Source organism: Hyalella azteca, unplaced genomic scaffold, assembly GCF_000764305.2.
Source record: "Hyalella azteca isolate HAZT.00-mixed unplaced genomic scaffold, Hazt_2.0.2 contig5416, whole genome shotgun sequence".
In the NCBI taxonomy this organism is placed as follows: Eukaryota; Metazoa; Arthropoda; class Malacostraca; order Amphipoda; family Hyalellidae; genus Hyalella; species Hyalella azteca.
In genome coordinates this window covers 386,619-406,846 of record NW_025935608.1, presented here as the reverse complement: position 1 = coordinate 406,846, position 20,228 = coordinate 386,619, and the positions used below count along the sequence as shown (strand labels likewise).

General features: G+C 40.0%; 1 protein-coding gene across 2 annotated transcripts; it reads left to right on the top strand.

Moving 5' to 3' along the window:
• The first annotated feature begins 1,686 nt into the window (after positions 1-1,686).
• On the top strand, positions 1,687-19,394 carry LOC108677999 (nuclear pore complex protein Nup214). 2 transcript variants are annotated; one of them, XM_018166326.2, is made up of 24 exons: positions 1,687-1,810; positions 2,274-2,415; positions 2,874-3,058; positions 3,575-3,762; positions 4,509-4,708; positions 4,824-4,944; positions 5,331-5,524; positions 6,023-6,659; positions 7,083-7,156; positions 7,459-7,964; positions 8,336-8,520; positions 9,350-9,526; positions 9,913-10,047; positions 10,578-10,724; positions 10,983-11,226; positions 11,348-14,018; positions 14,328-14,396; positions 14,757-14,790; positions 15,652-15,752; positions 16,091-16,174; positions 17,382-17,495; positions 18,500-18,581; positions 18,748-18,804; positions 19,190-19,394. In XM_018166326.2, the coding sequence occupies exons 1-24, from the start codon at positions 1,775-1,777 to the stop codon at positions 19,212-19,214; spliced, it is 6,408 nt and encodes a 2,135-aa protein (XP_018021815.1). In that variant the 5' UTR covers positions 1,687-1,774; the 3' UTR covers positions 19,215-19,394. The 2 variants fall into 2 exon arrangements, with proteins under 2 accessions (XP_018021815.1, XP_018021814.1); XM_018166325.2 differs by having other exon boundaries at positions 18,745-18,804.
• Positions 19,395-20,228: the final 834 nt, after the last annotated feature.

Here is a 20,228-nt window from a genome sequence, read left to right as displayed (position 1 = left end):
CGATCTAGTGCGTTCTATTACGATCTAGTGCGCATGGTGGCAGGGAGTTATTGTGAGTACTTATCGGTCCACCGCCGTGCGTCGGTCTTAACCCTTCGCAAGGCCCCATGCCCTTGGCCCTTGGGCCTCTCTTGCAAGTTGTAATGGTCTAAACTCAACAGTTCGACCCCTATCTGAATACGGGCGTGCCACCTTTGTTTAGAATTCGAACAATTCAATATCTCACTGCAACACAAGTCAATACATTTAAAAAATTAGTAATGGAAAATATGTTGCTGGAACACTTTAAGAGACCGGACCTAAACAGAATACGATATTATTATATTATTAGTCAAGTCTCAAGATACTAATAATAAAGTAGTTCATTTGATTGCCGCTGCTAGCGCTGGCATCTGTATGTGAAGCTTCTATGGGTAATTTTAATTCAACATGGGATTATGAAGATACAACTTCTATGATGAATTTGAATCATAAACATTTACCTAATGCAAGAAATTAGCAATCAATAATTCAAGGTTATTTTGTAAGTTTTGTACCAACGGAAAAATACATTAAATACGTATTGGCAACTTATGCTAAAAAAATGCACTGCAACTGCAAACAGCTGTGACAAAGGTGTCAGAAAGCACGATCGATTCATTTGTCATTTTTGATTTCAAATCGCTTTCAGTTCTTTGGACTAGGAGCGTAAATTTTAGTCTAAAACCTATTAAAAGTTTACGTTTCTGCATGGATTTTGATGCTGTTAACATTTAAATACTTGAAAGTATCTCTGATGCAAGAAATACTGCTAAATACATTTTAATTTAGAAATTAACGTCAATCGAAATTACTGTTGTTCGGGGCTATCTTGGTCCTTGCAAACCGATTTTTGCATCAAGTCGCTTATATTAAAAATAAAATTGTTTAAGCAAGTATTTCTTGCATTAGAGATAATTCAAAGTTTGTTAATGTTAACAGCATTATAATCCATGCAGAAACATACATTTTTTATACAGATATTAAAAATTTAGGCTCCTTGACTTGTATACTATGCGTATAGGATTTCAAATCGATGCATGTGTTCAAATTCAAATAAGGCCTGCCCACGGCCAGTGTAGCTATCAGCTCAGGTGCTCAGCTGACACAGCGAACCGCCCTTTTCTTCAGAAGTAAGAAAGCTTTTGCCGGGGAAGGTGTGTTACCAGATCGGTCCGTAAAGAAGCATTGTTGGTTCAAAATGACATAAGACCATGTTCTTTTGAATAACCTATAGAATTGCACCATGATCATAATGAAGCCATTCCATCAAAATCTTGATGATGAGTGGGGACTGCTTGTATAGGTATCTATTTTTGCTGTGCAGACTTCAGGGTTTTTATGAAGATTTAGATTTTAAACCTAAAAGTTGCCAGTATTAATGAGGCTTTGTCATTAATACTACTTTTGCCTTCAAGATTTCCTGACAACTTAAATGCCAGGAAGTTATATCAATAGGTATTTTGAGACAAATATCTCTTCATGACATAATTTTTGAAGCATAATTTTATGTGTAAAATTTTGATGGTGCAGCAGTAGGCATCTTTACTCACTTCCAGGACAGTGGTGTAGGCCACTTGACCAAGTCTACTTGATTTGCTTGTAATATACAAATACTTGACATTTTAAATGTGATTTTTGTAACTAAAGTTTGTTGATCCATGAATTTCAACCCTCTAACAGAAATTTTCTTTAATCTTATTACAATTATAAGTGAACTTCTGTAATCAAATTTTTCAAGCACTAAGAATTAACTATGAATGAACCTCCTGATGTGATTGATGCTGGCAATGTAAGTAGCATTTGACTTATTTTTAGTTAATCAGAATGTGTTTGAAAGTGTTCCAGTGAATTTATGAGATGGTGTTTCAAATTTATGGTGACCCAAAGGCTATTAGTCTGCAAGCCTTTAAACTGATAGTGCAGCTGGAGCAAGACTGGCTTTAACACGTTTAGTGTGGCCACTGGGTCATAACACTGGTATGAAATATGCCCTAAATACGGCTGCACTTGACGTTATAAAATCAGTCTTGCTGCGAGGTTTAGGTTTATCTACCATTGATCATGAAATAATTTCAACTAGATTTCTGTTGCTGCAGCATTGTTTTGGTGGCTAATGAATGGTCAGTATAGTTGGCAGGGTTCAATAAACCAATTTGACCAGCATCATTTGCATTTAACGAATTTAAGAATGACTTGTTTATAATATTCTTGACATTATAGATAAGGTATAATTAATGGTGTACTATGTGCAGCAATACAAGATCATTGCTGAGGCTCTTCCCCTCTGTTCATCTGATGAGTTGCCTACAGTGCCACCTGGGGAACGGCCCTCCCTTGTAGATGCCGTCTCCTCATTTGGGCTGCTGCTGGTGGCCAAAGCTGGAACATTGATAGGTGCATGGCACTATACTTAGTATGATAGTCTGTGACAAAAATGTTGAAAAAAAATTTATATTGTCTTGGAGAAAGTTCTGTAGAGATAGTTTAGGTATCATATTGAATATATAGCAGATTATGGTGAATACATTGTCATTTGTAGTTAACTTTTTTGTTATCAACAGGGCAGTAAATTATGCTTTAAAAATTATTTGTCAATTAGAATTAAACCTCACAATAAATTTGAAGTGTTCCTATATCAGAGATCTAACCAACCATTGTATTTTTACATGTGATTAGCTCATTATTGTTCTCAATACTCAACTTGAATCACCTCATTATTCTTTCTTGGTAATTAAAAATATTACATAACAATAGATAATTGAATTTTTTCATTCTATTCGAATCTATAAAAACAAGCCTAACATTGAGCAAAGTAGAAATAAACACATGATCAGAACTGTCTTGATTTGCAGTGAAAAGAACCAGTGCATTGGTGGACAGCTTGTCTGGGGGAGATGGTGGTGTGGAGGTGTGGTGTGGTGGTCGCATCACTCATGTCACCCACACATGTGACAGTCTCTCTGTGCTGGTTATCACCATTTGGGATGATGACTGCCCTCACATGCTGTTATTTGACACAGCCACCCTCATTCAGCAGGTGAAGCTTATAAGCCTCCAAATACTTGGCTGAGCAGCACACGCATATTGTCCAAAAATAAAAGTTTTATTTATTTAATAATCAGGTTGCTATTCACAATTTTTCTATTAAGTCCCTTGTGATGTGACAAACAACTGCTCTTCCCCATTTAGAGTTCTGGGCTTCTAATGGGAACCTTATTCAATCTGGTTTATTATTAGGTATATTATATGATTATCTATTGTTATATTTATTAAATATTCATGTCTCATGGTTGCACTGCTAGCCATAACTTGATGCACAGAAAGCATAATTGAAAAACATTTGAATTATTAAATGTTTCAGTAGGTACTTCTAAGTAGACATAACTATGAATATTTATCAACCAGTATAACAATTTTTTATTGATTGTTTCATAGAAGTCTAGGGCTGCAATGCTAGCCATAACTTGATACGCAGAAGCCATACAAATAACTATGAACATTTACCCTATAGTATAACTGCTACGTATAACATTTTATTTGTGATTGTTCTCAGGGCTGCAATGCTCGCCCTTACCTGGAGTGCACCAACAGCAGCAGTGTGGGCAGTCGGGTGCTGGCGTTGGCAGTGAACCCTACAGACCCTGCCTGTGTTGCTTACTGCACTAGCACTGGAGACCTCACTGTCATCAACATTTCTAGTGACAGCGTTAATTACAACACCAAAAATAATGTTGGGGCAAGGTAACACGAAATGAAAGATAATTTTCAATTAAAGCAAGAGAACAATTATTTCTTGAACAGTCATTGAAGTTATGTATTACTTGATATTTTCTTTGAATTGTCATGATTTTTATCATTGAAATACTTTCTGAATTATTCCCTTGGTTATTATCATTGAAACAAAATAGATGTCATTGTTTATATGACTGAGCTTTACAAACCAAAAATAGCACACATTTGAACCTGTATGAAATTATAAACATTTTACTCGACTCAGTCTTCAACAATGATTTTAAATTAGTGTGAATGTGTCCTTGTCTCATCTTTAGGCATGTATCTCAGTTTACTGAATTATTATCAAAAACCAACCATCCATATCAATAACCAACCTATGTTGCCAACATTGTCTCGTTAGCAGCCTTGGATAATTACCAATGATGTTTGCCTGCTGCAAATCATTAAACTTTCATTTCTATTTATGACTTAGTTGATCAAACTGCCGCACTTCACACTTTGCATACAAGTTTTAAATCTTTGCCGGTACTGATAAATTTAGTCATAAGTTATGATCATAAGCTTTGTCTTGCAGAAAGATTGTAAGTAAAATTATAAAGCTTAAACATTTTCAGATTTTACTCATGGTGAAGAAATGGCATATTGTTTAACTCACCTTTCTACCCACGTAAGATCTCAGTACCGTATGTGCTACAAAATGCAGCACGTCAATTTGTCATTCCAATTGAAGTATTCAATTGTTTTTATTGCAGTGCTCTTGGATGGTCCGCCAAAGGCAAACAAATCTGCGTTGGCTGCATGAATGGGATGCTGTCTTTGTACAAGCCAGACTTGACGCCTGTACGTTCCATCCCACCGCCTACTTTGGATGTCACTCCTGCGCCCATCACAGCCCTTGTGTGGTTCACTAACACTGAATTCTTTGTATGCTACAGCCAAAATAGCCAAACCTGTAAGTCACAGTATATTCATTCATAGTTACGCAATTTTTTGAAGTAATGCAATGTATTCCACAATTTACCAACTTTTTTGGCTTGATGTCAAAAATGTTATTGTCACATGTGCAGGTCTGGTGTACGTGAATGGACCGAAGGGTCAGCAAGCACAGTATATAAACTACGAAGATGTTTGCTTCTCTATGGATAGCGAGGAGCCTCTGTTCTATCACCTCATCTTTGTTCCCCAGTGGTGAGACTGCAACCATTAGCATTCAAATATTTTTGTCAATTATTGACCAGTAGGTATTAATTCTATAGAGATCTGTTTACATGATGGTTGCATTATTTGTATCATTACGGTACTTCTTACAATACGTCATAGGGTACAACTTGCAACTGATGCTAATTCTTTCTTTGCACTAATTAATATTGTATTTTCTAAATAATCCTTCTTATTAGATTTGGTGTAGCATTTATTACTTTGTTCCTTTCTTGTTATTAAGGAATTATGTATAGGTAATTTGACTTATCTCTCAAATCAAGCACGTTATAATGTGTGCAACCAAGACGGAGATCAGGCTGTTAGGTGCATCTCTCACTGCAAGTTTCCAACTCAATTATAAAAAATTTGTGCAGGAACCAGCTGCTGGTGCTGTCTTCAGGAGGTATCGAGATGGCAACACTCATGAAGAGTGCAGATGGAAGCTGGTCACAACTCTCCCTAGATGAAGGCAGTCGTGCTGAGATGCACTTCATCAATGTCACTCAAGAAACCTTCCCACTCGGCATGACCCTGGACCTCGCCTCTAAAAAGACTTTCACTGTTAAAGGTCATATTACATTAGTTTGAACTTAATATTTATTTTAATTGAATTTGTTTCATGAGGAATTATGACGCATCAAACTTGCCGCACACTTGCCTGTCAGAATTTGTGTACTTAATCCCCAGTTTGAGTACATTAAATTATGATATGAATTTCACAAAAGTTTTAGTGCTATCCTTGACAATAATTTCAAAATGGATCTGCAAATTGGATTGAATTGATGATCTGGCTCTTGAATGCAGAGTTTTTTCTGATGCTAGTCTAAGTTGCTCATTGTCCAGATACCTCTTGTTAGAATTTCATTTTTAAGCCAGAATGCCAATCGAAGTTTATCAGAATAAATAACTTTAAACACGGATTTTTCATTTATTATTGCCTTTGCACTCTCCTTCTATAACCGCAGCTTCACACTGTATGGACTTTTAAATTGCCTCATTCTCGCAAATTATTTTATTAATAAATAATTTTGCGTATTAAAGCCATTTCTTTTTCGCCCATTCACAGAAGATGTCACGGAAGGCCCATTCCCAATGGTAGTATCTCTGTCTACGGGCGGGGAGCTCAACTTCTTCTACTTGTGCAACAAATTTGCCGGAGCACCCGACCTCCTGGCAGGGTTTACGCAGCAGGCTGTCACTGGACCAGTCCGCACTCCTCAACAGTATCGTTCCAACATCGTCATTCCTGCCCGTAATCCTGCACAAACCACGACAAGTGTTGATGCTAGGCAATCTAGCGACGCTACCTCCGTTACGTTTGGTGCTATGAGTTCTGCTTTTGGCGGTATTGGCTCTGCTTCTAACACCCTTGGCACATCAGCTGCAAGTGCAGGTTTCCTGCCTGGTAGCTCTGTTGCATCGGATTTTACGGCTGTTAGTGCGCCCGTCACTGGTATTGTTGCTGCAGTTGGAGGATCCACTTCATCTGCACCAGTCTTCTCAACCGGTGGTGGCTTGTTCTCTGATAGCGCAGCTCCTAAAAACAGAACTTCATCACTTTTTGGTGGTTCCTCTCTATTTGGAGACAAAGGCAGCTCCTCTACACCCTCATCATCCTTCTTTGGCGGCTCTAGTTCTCTTTTCGGTGGCACTGCCACCAAGAGCAATCCTCCGCTCACCAGCCCTGCCCCAACCAGCGCTAAGTGAGTAGCAAACAATCTACTTAATCATTGTTACACAGCACTGCAGCAACATTGTCACACAGCACTGCAGCAACATTGTCACACAGCACTGAAACATCACAGTTACCAACCATCATCACCTGAGTTGCTTCACTGCTCGGGTCTTGCGTCCCAAAAACTTCATAGACAAGTTTTTCTGCAGATTATCCATATAAAATCCTAAAAAAAGTTCTGTTTTCCATGCCGTCAGGAAAACTTTCATTTTCGTGCATTTGCTTTTTACATCCATTTAATTATTTGATTTCTATAATCATTTTATGTGTAAATTTTTGGTCAGATCTAAAACCAGTAGTATGTTTTTTTAAGTAGACGCAAGAAATTATTACCTCATGCTGTGTGGAAGTTTTTTAAGTACAACTGGCTTATTTAAGTTCATTATTGCAGGAGCACATTTGGTGGCGGTGATCCAGCTTCCTCTTTCAGCTTTGCTGTTGGAGCATCTGCGTTCTCCGTGCCTGGTAAGAACACCATTATTAAGACAGACTTTCTCGCAAGCTACAATCAATTTACGTTAATGTGTTATTATTTCAAGCAAGGCTCATAATCTCAGGCAAATAAGACGTGGTCTGCAAAGATGTGGTCTGCAAATAAGATGCAATCTTTATCCAATTCGAAACACATTTTTAAAATGCAATACAGGAAATATATTTTTGAAACAATTATCGTGAGAAAAACTTGACTGCTAGACTGTTATTGCTTCTTAGTATGCGCATGAAATTCAACGGCTCATTATCAAAGAATAACGAGAATATTTTTCCAGCATCCCAGCCTAGCGGAGCTCCCTCACCAAGCCCTGGCCTAAACCCTGCCGGTAGCAAAGGTTTCTTCAGCACCCCTGCTGCAGTGCCAGCTTCTCAATCCATTCTCTCTAGCCAGCCTCTCCCAGCCACCCCAAGTACTCCCCGCCTTTCCGTCACTTCCAATACTGTTGGGATCTCTGCTGGTAGTATCAGCTCATCCACAGCTGGTGGTGTCAGCTCATCCACAGCTGGTGGTGTCAGCTCATCCACAGCTGGTGGTGTCAGCTCATCCACAGCTGGTAGTGCGGCCAGCACTTTTGCTGCAGTTACTTCAGCTTCAGTCATGCGGCCAACAGCAGCCACGAGTAGAGCGTCCGGAGCAGTAGTACAACAGGCAACTGCTGGGTGCAGTAACCGTAGTGTTACTCACGAGGCAGCAATTCTTGCTCAGTGTATAAAAGAGCAGGATCTTTTTGAGGCTGAGCTCCATGACCATTTTGCGATGTGTGAGCAAAACCAGTATAAGGTGAGACTTTTGGCTCAGGGTAATCGCATGTCTATGCTATTTCTTATTATCAAGTTTTGCTACACAAAATTTTTCGGTATAGTGATTCATGATTTTGTCTAAAAATATATGCGGATAATTTGGCTTTAAGTTTGAATATATATAAAATATATTTGCTTTATATATAAAGTTTATAATGTATATTATAGAGGTGATTATGTCACGATACACATTGTTTTTATTTTATTTTGTACAGGGTGCTGACTGAATTATGTTGCAACGGGTAGAAATTTTGTTTTTTCATGGAAATGATAATGTCATCAGAGCCGCACATGATAAGAATTGTTATATATGTACACTGGATTGATTACTTATTTCCCAATATTTGGCAGGGCGGATGGCAGCAATACGACGCGGTACAGGAAGCCCTGCAGTCCTGCAGCAGGGAGCTCGATGACCGTCAGCAGGAGGTGTCTGGTGTCAGCGACTCGGTCGCCAACCTTCACCACGAGATCCTCGAGTTCTACTCTGCCTTCGAGACAGTCAAGGCTGCGGTGCAGCAGCTCAAAGATCCAAGGCTAGTTAACCTTTGTCAAAATGCCTAATTTTGCAACGTTATAATCGTGTCTAGTTGTGTTACCGTTGTTCCTTTGTAGTCCAACAAGGTTCAAGAAGCTTTTTGTCTGCTATGATTATGTAATTCAATACTATATAAAACATAACCTTTTTGAAAGGTATTTGATGTAAAAAGCTGATATTCTATTTTATTTTCTGTGTTGTTTCAACTAGCAACTAATTAATGGGACCCTTCAGTTGCAAATTTCTGTAGCGTTTTAGGAATTTGAGTTCTGAAACTGAAAGTACTTACGTCATTTTTATTGACTTTTCTGGAACTGCAATGCATGCCCCTCACCGTTGAGATCAGATAGCCAGAACTGATTTCGCAGTTCACAATTTTTCTCTTCAAAAATAAGTTTCCCAAATTTTTTTGACTTGCCATTGTTGACATTGTTAAGCAAAGTCCGTTGTTACAACGCTCTTGTAAATTACAGTATAAAAAATTCTCTCTCCTTCAGTCGGAAATTTTCAAATCGCAACCGGGTAATGCAAACCTTCTTTTGTACTAGGAACTCATTAAAATAACTTATTTGCCGCAACAGTTCCAAGCAGCTAACAATTACTTGTTCAATGACAATTACTTGTTCAATTATTAATGCATTCTTTTCAAACAAACGTTTGTTAGCCAGAATGAAATGTAACTGAGATATATTCATTCAACTCCAAAAGTATAACAAGGAGTGTTAGTACAAAATGTAACATATAGATCTACATTTGTTCAACTCTGACATAAGAACAGGGTTTTCTCGTATTATAATATGTATAGTGACTGCTAATGTTTGGTTCAGATGCGCAAGTGTGAGCGAATGGCGCGGGCTGGACCGCAACAGCGAGCGGCAGCTGCAGCAACTACGGGACCAGATGCTCTACATCAAGCGGGAGCTCCCCTACGCCAACGCCACGCTCGACAGCCTGCCTACCACCGCCACCAGCAGTACTCGGCAGCGGCGTGCCATCGATGACAGGTCTCTTACATGAAGACGCCTTGGAAATAAACAGTTCTTGCTGTTTCCTTCTTAAATACTGAGAGGAATGTTGAAATACATAGCCCTAATACTGAGAGGTGGCTATGCAGCTGATACAATTGTTTTAGACAGCTGCATGTAAATAATATGTCGCAAAAATTCAAGTTGCAAGCGATCAACAGGTGGAATGTTAAGTTTTCAGTAATGAACTACGGTATCATAAATCAATTGAGTACACATAGCGGCCGTGTACACATAGCGGCCGATATATCGTCTGTGATTGGTAGGTAAGCTTGAATCGTCATCAGGGATTGGCTGGCAGAATTGAGAACTATTAATTATTTCTTTTTTATTGTACGGCCGCTGAACAATTCCTGGTTCTTCAGAGGAGGAGCGACGAAGGTGTACCGCGCGGTGCAGCTCAACCACACCGCCAGGGTCTCCTGCGAACGGCAGCTCGACCAACTTGCCTCCAAGCTCAAGAAACTCTCCGTGCTGGGAGGCCAGTTTCCCTTGAAGCCGTAAGTTTCATTTATTACAGTATTATCTATGCATTCATCACAGATTAATTCGCATCTCAGACACTGAAATTTTTCAGGTGTTTGATGCTATAAACACACCTGATTTATAACGTATTATAGATTTTTTACTTATTTAATAACAGGGTTTCAAATGAAACTCCTTTATGTCACATAAAGATAGACGTTATTGAAATGATAGCATTTGTAAGGACTTAGTGTGCATCTATTATTACGAAGTATGTGCGCAATATTTAATCAGTGTTAAGAAAATAAATGTGATTATTACCCTAGGGTTGTAATTGTCTAGGATCGTTTCAAATACAGAAATAAAGAATTACCTGTTTTCCAATTTCTTGGCCTCTATATTCGGCTGATTACTTGCAATCAACTATACTAATTCTATCTCCTTGATTAAAGGTTACTTTCCACGTATGCAGCATTTTTGTGCGATTAGAACTGACAATCGAATCACAGACCAATCTTTACCATAGATTATGAATTATCAGGAGTGCACGTATGTTTTATTTCAGACCTGCTAAGCCCTCTGGTCGGTATGGCATCAGCGACGCAAGTCTCTTGGTTGACGAAGACAAGGAAAACCTCAGCACTGATCTAACCGCTGAGAAACAACAGCAGCTCTGGACTTTCTTACAGCGCCGGGGTAACACCCCTGTTAGGTTGGTGTTAGTCTAACTCACCATATGTTTCCAAACTATTATTCTATTTCATCATTCAATTTGTGAGAGAACCGCTTGACAACCCGTGTAGCTCTTCATGATCCAATCAAAATTAATGACTGATACGGCTTTTTCAAGCTAGCACTCCTTATGCTCAATGCAATTTCGCACTTAGTTTCTTTTGCTAGACTCTTATATCAATTTACCGTTTTAAATATGGGAATTGACCTTCCGTGATGTAAATTTTCTGTTCAACAGGAAGAGCGGCGAGGCAGCTGTCACCCCATACACCGCTCGTGGAGTCATAGCTTCCAAGTCTGCCACTCCTCTGCAGCCGCGTCAACTGCACACACCAGAGACGTCGCTCATGTCGCTTAGCTTTGGTCCCACCAAATGCTCAACTCCTGCTGGTGCTGATGCCGCGTCAAAACAACAGCCATCAGCAAAACTTAACTTTGGATCCAGCCAAAGTTCAGTTCTCCGTCAACCCAACGTCGTCGCGGTCAGTTAAATTTGATTCCTGCATTGTGCTAACTGAGCCGTACTATTTTCCTCTTACTTCTCATTTATCACGGTATTTATTTAGAAATAAAATCTAAGATGTTTTTTTTTTTTCTTCTCAGGTCGGGATCCCTGGGGTGACTGTTAAAGCCGAACCTACGGTGGCGCAAGTCAGTGCAAGTCCCAAGTATGAAGACATAACACCTCCTGGTACTCCAGAGAACGGGCATGACGGTCGAGACCTCGAGAAGAACGATAGACCTGTGACATCAAGCAATCCGCTCTCTGCTCTCTCATCTCTTGTGGGCAAAGTCCCGCCCAGTTTTAACATGAGCGAAATCCCTCAAGTTTCTCATGGCCAATTACCAGAAACTCCAAAAAATTCTAACATTGGTGGAAATTTCAGTGCATTTGCCTCTGTCAAACCCGGGTTGAATTTTAATTCAAATTCGGGGAACGAGTCTAAGAATGTTTTCGGTACATCTTTCCTTCAGCAACCTTCTGTAGGCTTTTCATCGAGTCTATCTACGACCAGCTCGACAACTGTAACAACCTCAATGCCATGTAATGTCTCTCCTGCAAGTACCTCGATACCTGCTACGTCTACGACGGCCCTCTTCTCTGCCAATGTATCTGGTGGTGGCAATCGTTTGGGGGAGAATTCAGAATCCAGTGGGTTCTTCAAATTAGAGGGTGGTGAAGCGACCCTTTTTAAATCCACTCCAGTTTCCCTCACCACGACAGCATCCACTGTAGCTAGCCATCCTTCAGACATCAGCTCTTCTAGCAACACTGTAATGTTTGGTGGAAGTTTGTTTGGAAGCAACAACTCCAAGACTAGCTTATTTACCAGCACTGGGGCAGTTACCTCGCTTCTCAAAAGTGTTAGTAGCCCTAGTCCATTTGGTGGAACTTTGCCCAAGAACAGCAACCACCCGTTACTAACAACTGGTGGCGAGACATCGAGTCTTACTCTGACTCCAGTGGATCCCACTTCTCAAGCTACTACTGCTGTGAAGACTCAAGACTTCTCGAAACTGTCCGTGAGTATCACACCAGTGTCAGAGGTGACCAACCCTGCCGACTCTGCATCGTCTTCATCTTCAAGTGCCGATGCGGCTGCCTCCACTCAACTCTCAGCTGTTGCCAGTTCAGCGCCGTCTTTCGCGATTTGCTCGATAACTTCTTCAACCAGCAAAGATTTGACTGAAACCAGCAGCACTGGAATCGTAACGGCGTCGCAACCAAGCACTCCAAAAATGTCAGGATTTGGTGCGACATTCAGCACCTCAGGATCTTCCACTCTCTTTGGAGCACTCACATCAATGCCCAGTACTAATGTATCTCAAAGTGGCGCATCACAGCCTTCCGCTTCCTCTGCTGCTACAAGCTCAGTCTTTAACTCTACCCCCTCTGTTGCTGGATCAGCTGCTAGTGCACTTGGACTATCTTCAAGTTCAAATCTGCCTAAATTTACGGCATTTCCACCAACTTCCTCATCATCGACTGCTGGTGTTACCTCAGGTTCTCTTTTCAAACCAGCCACACCTTCAAGTCCCACTGTGTTAAATGTACCGCAAACTTCATTCTCTGTTTCATCTGCCCACTCGGCTTTCAGTCTACAATCTTCTACTTCTTCAGCTGTGGGTATTCCATCTTCAATGGCCTCCCTTTTTGGTGCTACGGCATCAGGAGGTGTGACAATTACCACTTCGACATCTGTTTTGGTACCTTCGTCTACGTCTGCCTTTGGATCACCATTGTCATCTGTCTCTGCATCTGGAACTGCCTCAAACGCTTCAGGAGTCACAACTGCTTTTTCTTCTGTTAACTCTCTCTTTAAATCTCCAGAAACCTCCTCATCTGTCATTGCAACGACCACCGGCACGTCTGCGTTTGGAGCAAAAGTGACATCTCCTACTTCATTATTTGGAACTCCTTCGGCTTCTGTGTTTGGAGCACCAGCCTCGTCAGCTACTTCTCTGTTCTCGGCACCTTCGTCCACCAACTCTTTATTTGGAACAGCTATTTCGTCGTCTAATTCTCCATTTGGGGCTCTTCCCACTACCTCGAGTTCAATTTTCAGCTCTCCAGCACCGTCAAGCTCAGTTTTTGGTCAACCTCCTGCCACTTCTAGTTCAGTGTTTGGAGCATCTGCTTCTACTTCAGGTTCAGTATTTGGAGCTCCTGCCACTTCTAGCTCAGTGTTTGGAGCATCTGCTTCTACTTCAGGTTCAGTATTTGGAGCTCCTGCCACTTCTAGTTCAGTTTTTGGAGCAACTGCTTCTAACTCAGGTTCAATATTTGGAACTCCTGCATCTTCAGCTGCGCCACTGTTCGGATCTACTGCGTCATCTTCGGGCTCTGCATTTGGGGCACCCGCATCATCTGGCTCTCTATTTGGAGCGCAAGCCTCATCCGGAGGTTCTGTGTTTGGAGCCCCCGTTTCATCTAGTTCAGTATTTGGCACTCAAGTTTCCTCATCTGGTTCTGTATTTGGAACAAACTCTTCGTCTGGCTCAGTTTTCGAAGCCCCAAGTTCTACAGCTTCCGTATTTGGAGCCGCTTCTCCTTCCGTGTTTGGGTCGTCTTCTGCCTCGGGCTCTGTCTTTGGGACGGGAAGTGTTTTTGGTGCCAAGCCCGCCGTGAGCGCAGGCTCGGTGTTTGGAGGAGGCGGGTCTGCGTTTGGTGTTGGTGGCTCAGTATTTGGGGGCGCAGCGCCCGCCACATCCTCAGCATCAGTGTTCGGAGGTGCGCCTTCCGTCGGAGCTTTTGGTTCTGCATCAAACACAGGCAAGCAGCTTAGCTTTTGCTTTTTGGAAAAATATTGCAGTAAAGCTATTTAATTGTCTGTTATTATAATGGAATTCATTTTGAAATTTGAGTTAGGATTAATCTGGCGGTAAAAAGAAACTGGTCTATTCTTATACAACTTATTGACACACAAGAAAATTCAAATTTCCAATTAAAATTGTAGAGCGCAGTAAGTTCTTTTTAATTCATTTATGTATTTGCTTGCAGTGTGTCGTATTTGCATTTTTTTAAGCATTGCCTGAGTTTGATATGTATGAATTGTATTCACAAGTCATTGTTTCACATCAGGAGGCAGTGTGTTCGGTGGAGGGGCTTCTTTTGGAGCGTCATCTTCGTCCGTGTTTGGTGGATCCTCGAGTAAGGCATCATGAATTTGTGTTCTAATTTGTTTTAGTTATAGTTGATGGGCTTAAGTTATGATACGATCTTGGTTTCATTTTAATTTTTTTTATTACCGATGCAAATTATTTCTTAAGATGGAAATACTGGACTGGAAATAGGCACATTATTTCATTTCAAGTACCGTAATTGCTTCAACCCTTGTAAATTTGTTGAGTTGGGATAGTTTATATTTGAAATAAATTGATTTTCTATTGTTATTTCCATTCGCATATTTCCTTGTCAAAATGCCTCAAACTAGGGTTTTTATTCATCAATGAATATCATATTGGACTAACGAACACTTATCTCCCTAAAATGATTTTATATTTTTTGCAGGTTCTTCTGGTGGAGCATCGTCTTCAATATTTGGGTGAGTTAGAAGTGACCTCAATCAAACTAGTTGATATGTTATAGTGGCTCAGAAAGCATCACTTATCATGTTAGATATTCATCAGTTAACCAAACAACAAACGTCAAGTTATTGTAACCTTTGAAGAGGGGCAGGATCTTTGGTGTAAGTGGAATTGGAGTGACTAACCGGGGCCAATATTTATGCCTCGTCAAGAGTACTGCTATGTGATGACTGTACTGCACGAATACAACTCCGTTGTATTCGTGAAAGATGTCAATGATGGATGTAACTGCCTCTTTTTGAGAGACACTTCTTCATGATAAATGTCACTGCCTCTTGATTAATGTTAGTAATCTTTGATGAATGTTTCTCTTTCCTGATAAATGTTACTCACTCAGGATGAATGTCGAAGCCTTTTGACGAATGTTTCTGCCTCTTTTGACTAATATCACGGCTTCTTTTAATGAATATCATCTGCTGCAGTGAATCACATCGCGCACATTCATCATTAATATGAAGACAGATGCTGACTGAAAAAAACTAAGCTTTCTGATTCCAGGCTCTACTTTGCACAAGTTAAGTCACCATCTTACCTCATAACCGCTTTCGCACTTCAACATCCAAGACATGACTTATACAAACACTAATTAATGTAACTCCATACTTTGTGTTATGTTATCACATACCAAGTCAAGTGGTATTTGAAGTCTGCCATGCCTGCCCAACTCTAAGTTTTAGCGCCATTCATACCTCTTTGCATCCTTTCTCTTTCATAATAAAAATTTTCATTAAATAATTATCTTCGTAAACTTTTTTCCACTCTGTCACTCTGTAATTTTTTTATGAAAGAGAAAATGCATTGATAATTTCTGACATCAGAGGTGGCGCCATTCTGAGCGGGCTTGGCAGCTCTACCCCTGCCAACCCGCCAAGCAAGAACGTCTTCGGCATCTCCAGCTCAGCTGTCAAGCCACAGACTGGTGAGGCTCTCAACAGAAAACTGATTGTTTCCTTTATTCATACTCTCTTACGGTTACTTTTTAATCAAAACTGAATAGGAAGCCGAGTTTGAATTACTTCTGTTGTCACTCCAGTTATCAGGAGCTGTACTATCAACACTCGCTAAGCTCCCGCAGCGGCCGATTTCTCGTGTGTGCTTGTTAGATTTATCTTGAAAAGCCGTCATATTTGCCTGACGGAGGAACGATCTCGTAACAATTTGTAATGTTATAATCCAGGCCTCTACGAAAATAACAACATAGCCGGATATTAATGTCTGTAAAATAAAGATAGATGCTTCAGTGTCTCCCTGCTTCAGATCTCTTCGGAGGGTCTGGTGGTGTGGCTTCGCCGTCTGTCTTTGGCAGCGCCTCAGCCAGCCCGCTCAGTAAACCTGCTTCAGGTAAAGCAATAATGTGCAAGTCTCCTCATTTAAGAAGTTTAATAATGTGTGCAGTTTTATGCAGCTTATTCTCGTCACTACCAGCCATGAAAGTCTACGAGCATGAGTACACCCCTGAAATTATAGCATCATAAAATGAATTACTCGTCAGTGTGAGGCATGAGTCAAAAGTTATGAAAAAAATTTTCCTACGAACTATTTATAGGTTGATGCATGTCAAGACCTAAAATGCGTGTTAACACGTTGACTCCGAAGTGGTACATATGCGTACCACGAAATGTATTTCTCCAGGACGTAGTGGTACAGAATTCAGGTTGCCTGAACACGTGAACACGTTGACTCCGAAGTGGTACATATGCGTACCACGAAATGTATTTCTCCAGGACGTAGTGGTACATAATTCAGGTTGCCTAAAACCAGCCAAATCCCAGAACAAAAAAGGCCGATAACTCAATATATACTAGTTTATTTGTAGGTTCCGCTATAAAATTTCCATTTTTCTCTTTGCAGTATTCAAAATTCAATTAGGAAGTACCCCTAGCATAAATTTTAGCCGGCTAACGCAATCGAGAAAAACTAAATCACGGAATTTGTCTGGAAAAAATAACTGTCTGGCAACCCTGTTTAAAAACAGTACTACAAAAATTGAAATAATAGTACAAGATGAAGCAATCGGAGTCAACGTGTTAATCATGTTAGTTCATTGATAGCATTTGAATGCTCAACTGAGTTGCAGTGTAGGAGCTCTGTATAATCTATGACTTTGGATTTGTAGACTGAAAATATTATTCTTATGTGCAGTGGAAATTGATAATATAATTAAAAGCGGTTAAACAAATTTAAACAAACAACAAATGCTTGAAGAAAACATACAAGCAGTACATTACACAATCTGTTATGATGATTATAGTATCGAAATTCTTAGTGAGTGCGTTTATTTGAGACGTGTCGACTACCATATACCTAAAGCAAAGCACAATCTGAATTTGGTAATGTACCAACATGTCATGTTTCCATTCATAGCTAGAACGATCTTGCAACAGTGGGCAATGCATGTACATGTTTAGCTGAAATGCCCATTAAACGAGAGGTAGATCTCTCGAGCTTGACTATATGCATATGTAGTAGTAGATTCTATGTATAATATTATAGTAGTCCTAGACTTGAGGTACAGAGCGTGACTATAATAACATTATTCCCTGTGCAGCGTTCGGGGCAGCTCCGACCTTCGGATCGCCTCCCAAGTTTGGCGCGAGCCCCGCGTTCGGCAGTCCACCGGCGTTCGGGGGCAGCGTGTTCGGGGGGAATAGCGCGGCTGCCGGTATGTTATCTTTCATTTATAATATTTTTTGTTTAATGAACCTACGCATAACCTACGTTCTCATCTGCTACCAAGTTGAGATTTATGATATCGAGTTCTTGAGTGCAATACGGTGTGTATTGTCTTTTCACCGTAATGACATTTCAAGACATTCAATTTCTTGATATTGCCATTATCATGGTTCTTGATTAGTTTAATTGCTGATATATTGTTAATGAATGCTAATAGTGTTGAAAACCGAATGTATTTCCCTATGTCTTATATGAACGATACAAATCGTTCCGTTAGTTGACGTCTGCAGCTTCTACATGTTTCTATTTCGTTTTAGCCTCGTACAAAGTTATGCGTGTAAAGCTGCGCTTAGCTTACCCGGCTTAGTCATATTTACGGCCTGCTGTTCTTTCGCAGCGTTAGGGTGGCACAATATCAGGTGTGATCAAAATAATGAAAACTATGACTTCGGAGTCTCTTCCGTCTAATTCTAACTGTTCCTTAGTATATAAATTTTCTTAGTGTTAAGTTTGGTATAGTAAATTAGTACAAACCCGTGCGTTTCGTGTGTATTAATCGCGTCTTTTGTAATTGGGTAATTTATGCAAATTAACTATCTCTTACTCATTTGAACACGAACATCAAAATTAAGAGTGAAAGATAAAGTGCACATAAAAGTGAACTTTGTGCCTTAGAAAACCTCCTGTGAATACTCGTCATTATCAAGCTGCACGATTGGCAAGAGCCTGACAATCACATCGTTGATGACAAGCAGAGTGACTGGCAACTCCTTAACGCTTTCGAATGTTTCCGATTATTTGAAGTGAAAGTTATGCGTACTGCCGACGGACTAGTGAATATCTGCTTAAGGTTCACAAAAAAGACGATAAGATCCATCTTACAAAAATTACTTGATCGTCGACAAATTTCCGATGACTGTACAAAGTACAAGATGGCGTAGCCCGCCTGAATGACTGTATTATTATTTAGGCCTGAAGTATTTTCTATTACAGGGAGCTCCGGCGCTACAGGAGGTTTCAGCAGCTTTGCCAACGCCACAGGCACCGCCACTTTTGGAGGACTGGCTGCCAGCGGGTAGGTCTTGCTGTCACTATGTCACTGTAACTATATGAACATCTTCTTTGGGATAAGTTAGGCGTATATGGCCCAAGCCTGCATGCAATATTTTGTACCTAAACATTAAAATTTGTAAATGTTAAGCTGTCCTCTGATGAGTTGCATTGGTTCCCCTTGGCAGCAGCAACAACAGCGCGTTTGGCTCTTCGTCGAACTCCAACTCTCCCTTCGCGTCTGGCGGGTGAGTGGCTGCTAGAAATTTCGCTATAAACTCGCTGAGAGCTTAAAGATGGATGGTCGGGGAAATTTACTTTCTCCTCATAAAGCAATTGAGTGAAGTATTTCACTATGAACACCGTGCGCTGAACTTCTTTCGTGAAACATCTTCAGATCGTTCCCTAGTCTTAAATTATACTTGAATTATGTGACTTGACGGTAAGTATCTGAAGTCTCGTAGCTTGAGTACAAATGATACTGCTAAACAATTTTTTCGCTTCCATGAAACGTTCATTCATGCCTGAACACTTATTTAAAAATAATCATTTATGAATGTTTGCCAGAACGAAATAAGTTGCTAGCGAGAAATTATTGTTGCGTGTAATTGAGTGAAATCTCCATATGTGCAGGAGTTCCTTCACGAGCTGGCGTTGAGTGTGGCAACGGAGCGCTGCGCTGCGACCTTCTTAGTATTTAGTGACGCTTCAAACAAATTAATTTCCTATGGCGTTTTGAACTTCTTTGCCGGCATATAACAAGAAACAATCGAGGGTTTTTCGACTTTTACTAAATTATTAATATTTTATCATGAGGAACTCTTACAAAAATTTGTATCAATTTGATAAAAAACTATTTAGAAACGGTATTTCTTCAAAAATTTTAGTCCATCAAACTTCTAGCCTCTTATTTTGTGTTAGAGAATAAATCTGATTGCAGTTTAGTACAAAAAAAGGAGGGCGTTTATTTCTCCTTTCAAACGGGCATTTTTATTCACTTTTTCAGTATAATTTCTCTTGTCTTCTAAGCAGCACGAGATTATGCTCGTTGTTACATTATAAAATTATTTGTCTATGTCTGCTGTTAGTCCCCAGAAAAATTACAAATAATAAAAATAAAAAATAATCCCCTTGCATTACTATTGAACGTATCGCGACAATGTTGCTATTCCTAGAATCCTATCTATATCAATCCTCGGTAGAATTCTGCTTATTGTTTCCTGCCTGTAACTATTGCTTAAATTATTGTCCATCAGATAACATGAGCCTAAAAACTTCTCTCGAAGTTGAGTTGATATCACATATGAGCCAATTAGGTCATGAAACCTTTGTTTAATAGTGTCGCGTGTGATAGAAAAAGCCAAATGGCCAAAGGTGCACTTGGTTTGTACGAACGTTGGGCAATGCTCTAGCCTAGAAAGCACGATTTCTCGCCTAATTTCGTTCGCTATTAATCGTAACTCAGAAAAGCTGATTAAAACTCTTGAATTAATGGTATATGCTGAAATATGTAAAAACTTTTGCAGCTCTAATGACTGAGCCCCCGGCTATCGTCGCTGGCGCTCACCTTCATAATTAATCGTCCCATACCTTAATTTTTCTGTGCCATTATAGCTATTTGCAATTAGAAATGAAAAATTCATAAAACCTGAAATCGTTTATCAACTATCAA